This window comes from Pistacia vera, unplaced genomic scaffold (genome assembly GCF_008641045.1).
Source record: "Pistacia vera cultivar Batoury unplaced genomic scaffold, PisVer_v2 Contig223, whole genome shotgun sequence".
NCBI lineage: Eukaryota > Viridiplantae > Streptophyta > Magnoliopsida > Sapindales > Anacardiaceae > Pistacia > Pistacia vera.
Window position 1 is genome coordinate 3,182,987 of NW_022196028.1, and position 5,891 is coordinate 3,188,877.

General features: G+C 38.2%; 1 protein-coding gene across 1 annotated transcript; it reads right to left on the minus strand.

The window, feature by feature from the left end:
• Nucleotides 1-3,840: 3,840 nt before the first annotated feature.
• LOC116130613 (protein DETOXIFICATION 51) lies at nt 3,841-5,688 on the minus strand. The gene has a single exon (XM_031416336.1). The coding sequence runs from the start codon at nt 5,554-5,556 to the stop codon at nt 3,955-3,957; it is 1,602 nt and encodes a 533-aa protein (XP_031272196.1). The 5' UTR covers nt 5,557-5,688; the 3' UTR covers nt 3,841-3,954.
• Nucleotides 5,689-5,891: the final 203 nt, after the last annotated feature.

Here is a 5,891-nt window from a genome sequence, read left to right on the forward strand (position 1 = left end):
CAAATAACCCTACTCTTGGAACTATATATATATATATATATATTCAAAACGCTATGCATTTTGTGTGCCAGTTGTTGCATATAAGGCAGACACAAAAGGCCAGCTAGCTAACCCCTTATGCCCTAAAACATTGCCTACAAGGGTGTTTTTTTTTTCTTTTTTCATGACATTAGAGGGGTTTGGTATAGGTTTTCTTCCATATAGTACTGAGGGGCAGCAGGCAAAGGCATGATGGAGTGGTTTGGATGATGATGTTGTTGCTGGGGGAGGACTTAGAAGGGATGGCAAGATCGAAGCTTTGAAAAGTGGAGATTTAGATAAGGAGACAAGAGAGAGAGATGAATAGAAGGAATGGGGGGTGGTTGCCATGTGAGAAGCATGATGCTCTAGAATGATGTTGTCTTCCTTTCTATATATATCTTCTGTTTGGTCTTATATTTTACTAGAAAGGAATGGCAGCCATGACCCCTCGGCTTTTCGTTGAGGCATCTGTGGGGACTTAATGGCTGGATCCAATCTTGGCTCTCGCTTAGTTTGAGTTTGCTGATTATAATACTGACAACATACTCCAAAATATCTATGGGTATAAGAATTGTTAATAACATGGGATAGGGATAAGCTATACGTATATATATATAGTCGAATATATTTGGAACTTGTAAATAATGATTGGCTCGAGGAAGTTTGAGTTGAAAACAGTTATACTTCTTAAAATTCTTATCAACTCTTTTGCATCTTTCAATTCCCTTCGTAGCTTTTATATGACTGTTAAATTTTGTACCCTAGCTAGGAGCTATATTGTTAATATTTTGCTATTAACTATGATAATTATGAGAGAACAGAAAATTTTGAAGTACACTTTGGTGCCTGTCTTGAGAGTAAGGTCATGAAAAGAAGAGATACTTAAATTTTCCTCCCATTTTGGAACAAATGGTACTCAAACTGTCCTCTATGAATCATGAAGAGAAGAGGGCTATATTATAGAGCTTTTGCTCTAAGATGGAAACCATAACTTACGGTATGTTTATATACATGAATCACGATGACCCTCTTATTTCACTCTTTTTTTTTTTAATGCTTGCACTTTAAAGAGATTTTAAAAACTTAGCAACTTATTGTAGCTTTGTGTTTTGTGCTTTTGGAACTCAAATAAACGAAACTTACCCAGTTTCTAAACTATTTGACATCGAAGATTCCTAGAAAAGATAATATAGTTAGTTTCACGTGAAATTAATAAAGAGTGATCTCTATGAATTATGAAGAGAAGAGGGTTTAGATTATTCAGCTTGATTTGCACACTTATGAAAAATTTCAAAAATTATTAGCAGATTATTGCGGGGCTTCAACATAAATTACAGTGTGCAAATTCTGTGATGGAATTAATCAACTAAAACTTACCCAATTCTATCATATACCATTTGAAACAGAAGATTCAAATTAAAGAAAGAAATATAGAGAACTTGAAGGCAACACAGTCCACAACTTTTTTCTCGCTCAAGCTTTTACCGATCAAAATCCCTGATCAGTTGCATATAATAAAAAAGTTGAAGGGTGATAGAACTAATGGCCTCGTAGAGATATTTTCTTTTTTACATATTATTAGTCAGTGAAGCCATGCCACACGACAGCGTGCATTTTAAGGAACAATAATAATTAGGATAAATTGATGAGATCAGATAACCATTGACGAGGAAGGAACAATAACTGTTTGAGTAGTAGTTGAAACCACGTTCTCAGAAAATCTTTTCAAAAGAAGCCGATATTTCAGAGTGGATGTTTTCACCTTTTACTGCAATAATAATCCAAATACGTAGCAGTTGGATGAAAACTTGATGGATTTGATAGGATATGGAGCCCCCAATAACAGTAGTGGGACAAGAGGGCAATTTTTTAAAAAAGAGAAAACTTACATGGAGAGAAGGGGAGATGAATTTTGTGTTCCACATGATAAAACAACAACAACAACAAAAAAAAAAAAAAAAAAAGTGATACCCCCCTCGTGCGCTCTCTGCATAAAGAGAAATGTGCCTCTTATTAACAGACAAAACCCTCTTTTGTTTTCCTTTCAGAGGAGAAAGAGCTGCCAAATAGCCATGGTGATTGACAGTAGTGTGTAACTGTGTGTTCTCTTTTGTATAGGGCCGTTTTTTCCCATTATATCACTTGTTTTTTTGTTGTTGCCTTGTTTCTTTTACCCATATCATGAGGACGCCATTTAATCAGCCACCTGAATTTTGTGTGCTTTTTCATTTCCCAACTTTACGACTTGCATTCCAAATTAAAGATCAACTGTCATTAATTTGCCAAGAAAATTAATTAGGTATTTGTTCTTGTTCATTGAATATATATTTGAGATGATGAAATATAATTAGAATTGGCAAGAGAGCCACTGATTAAAGTCTAAAGACGATACCCATCAATGGACAAAGACCATGCATTGATGGTAGATCGTTTAGGTTGGGACCAAACTAAAAAAGTTTTAAAGAGATAAGATAGAAATTAACAACGACCTCCACTCAGAGAGGAAAGTTTAGCCACATTATATATTCCCCACTAACTTTTGCTTCAAACCAATTGAATATTGTTTAGAGAACAAATTGCTACGTGTCAGGTGATGATTTGCGGTTACTTCAATTCTTCAAAAAGATCAAACATGTCTGAATATCTGAGACACTGTCTCAACAGTTATTGCTTTGATTGTTGAATGGTGATGTTATATTAGTCTGTGTCTACGTAACGGAAGAGTTGCCGTTATGTTAACGCTCTTGTTTCATGCGGTGCCGCATCACCTCCAAAAGAAGGTTGCCGTTGCCAATTTTTTTTTTTTTTATTAAAAAAAAGAAAAAGAAAAAGCAAAAGAATATATATAATCCATAAGAACAAAAAATATTCTTCTTTATCCTCTTTATGCAACACCCCATCTCTTCTAACCAAAAAATAAACAATTCACAGCCAAGAAAAAAAAATANAAAAAAAAAAAAAGTGATACCCCCCTCGTGCGCTCTCTGCATAAAGAGAAATGTGCCTCTTATTAACAGACAAAACCCTCTTTTGTTTTCCTTTCAGAGGAGAAAGAGCTGCCAAATAGCCATGGTGATTGACAGTAGTGTGTAACTGTGTGTTCTCTTTTGTATAGGGCCGTTTTTTCCCATTATATCACTTGTTTTTTTGTTGTTGCCTTGTTTCTTTTACCCATATCATGAGGACGCCATTTAATCAGCCACCTGAATTTTGTGTGCTTTTTCATTTCCCAACTTTACGACTTGCATTCCAAATTAAAGATCAACTGTCATTAATTTGCCAAGAAAATTAATTAGGTATTTGTTCTTGTTCATTGAATATATATTTGAGATGATGAAATATAATTAGAATTGGCAAGAGAGCCACTGATTAAAGTCTAAAGACGATACCCATCAATGGACAAAGACCATGCATTGATGGTAGATCGTTTAGGTTGGGACCAAACTAAAAAAGTTTTAAAGAGATAAGATAGAAATTAACAACGACCTCCACTCAGAGAGGAAAGTTTAGCCACATTATATATTCCCCACTAACTTTTGCTTCAAACCAATTGAATATTGTTTAGAGAACAAATTGCTACGTGTCAGGTGATGATTTGCGGTTACTTCAATTCTTCAAAAAGATCAAACATGTCTGAATATCTGAGACACTGTCTCAACAGTTATTGCTTTGATTGTTGAATGGTGATGTTATATTAGTCTGTGTCTACGTAACGGAAGAGTTGCCGTTATGTTAACGCTTTTGTTTCATGCGGTGCCGCATCACCTCCAAAAGAAGGTTGCCGTTGCCAATTTTATTTTTTATGCAAAAGAATATATATAATCCATAAGAACAAAAAATATTCTTCTTTATCCTCTTTATGCAACACCCCATCTCTTCTAACCAAAAAATAAACAATTCACAGCCAAGAAAAAAAAAATATATATATATATATTAAGGCGAAGACACCGTAATAGAAATCAATGGCTGCTGTTCATCGCCAATATGATCACAGTCACAGACTAACCCATTATCCACACACCCTGCGCATGTCAGCATCTGAGATCTATCGGCTTGAAAATCCCAGTCGGTTGTCCCCACCACGTACAACATGAGGCCAGCACAACAAACCTGGGCCGATAATAGCCCAAGCCAGAGCCCACAAAACCCAACCCCAAGATAAAATCCAAGTCCAACGGCCACTGGCATACCCACAAGGTAGAATGCACCCAGGTTCACATTAGCTGCCGTGGACGGGCGTGCACTGCCTCTCAGGACCCCACACCCTACTGTTTGTGGACAGTTACCGAGTTCACACAACCCTAGGATTGGCAGGGCAGCTGATGTCAACCGCAGGATCTCCACGTCGTTGGTGAACATCCGACCCCACCTATCTCTCATCCCGGATGCAAAAACGGTAGCTGATAGGCCCATCATTGCAGCTAAAAACACCGCCACTACAGCAGATAATTTCGCTGTTTTAGGACGATTAGCACCAAGTTCGTTACCCACACGTGTGGAAACCGCAAAGCTGAGGGAGGACGGGAACACATAAAGTAACGACGTCGTTTGGATCAGAATGCCCATAGAGGCCACCGTTGCTTTGGGGTCAACTAAAATTCCACACAAAACGATCATGATCTCGTACCACCACCACTCTAAACAAACCGATACGCAGCTTGGAGCAGCCAGCTTAAGCAGCGGCTTCCAGCCGGTTAAGCAGTCGAGAGTGGGTTTAGTCCACGTCGGCTCGTGCAAACGAGAAATCCAAATGTAAAAAACTAAGGATAAAAACACAAAGAAGTTGGAGATGGCAGCTGCGGCTGCGACTCCAGCAACGCCGAGACGTAGATGACTGACGAGAAAAAGGTTAATAGGTAAGTGAAGAATAGTGCCGGCTAAGGATGCTAAAGTTAGTGGATGGGTGATGCCTTGAGCGCGAAGGTAAATGCGGATTGGGTGAATGAAGGAATTGGTTAAAAGGTCAGGGAGAGAGAAGATGAGATAAGAGTGAGCTATACGTGTGATATTAGGATCTTGATGAAGATATAAGAGGATCTTGGACATGTTGAGCCAGAGAAGAGAGATAGGTATTGAAGAGACAAGAAGGAAAATTACTGAGCGGTGAAGGGTTAAAGATAGAAGCTTTGGACGTTGAGCACCGAAGGCTTGTGAACACAGAGGCTCCATGCCTAGAGCCAGCCCTGAAAGGACTGAATATCCAGTGATATTAGCGAAGGCAATAGCCAGAGAGCCAGCAGCAAGCTCAAGGTCACCAAGATGACCAAGAAAGAGCATGGAGAGGATAGAGCGAGAGTAGAGGATAAGGGCCGTTAGGGCAATAGGAAAAGCTAGGTTGAAGAGTGATTTCGTCTCTGTGATGATCTCAGAGATGGAGGGTGACGATTCTTCTTGTGTTTTAGGCTTTTCTGGGTCTTTTATGCCATTGGGTAACGACGACAAAAGATGAAAATAAAGGTTGCTTTGCTGCGTTTGTGTTGGTTTATCGGAAACTGCTAAGGTGGGAAGAGTAGTGGTAGTATTTGGATTACACATGATCGATGATGATGATTGATGATAATCAACCTCACTCTCTCTTTACAATATGGAGATATGTGAAGAACTATTTCTCCCTGCCTCTCTCTCCCTCTTACTGTATGTATGGATGCTAAGTTTTCTCTTCAAGGATAGATAGATGGATGGATTGCTTCTCACCGTAGATGAGGAGGAGGGTATAAATAGAGAAGTTGAGGTGGGGTTTCTCTTGAATCCAATTATTTTATTTATTAATTTACAGTTATTTTTACATTAACATGGGTTGATATTAAATAGTGTTTGTGTTTTTTTTCGTGTGTATAATGATTTTGTTACTTTATGTGGTTTAAAGAAAG

What these genes read in the sequence shown, in the direction of transcription:
- LOC116130613 (XM_031416336.1), bottom strand. Translation starts at nt 5,556, where the DNA reads ATGTGTAATCCAAATACTACCACTACTCTTCCCACCTTAGCAGTTTCC.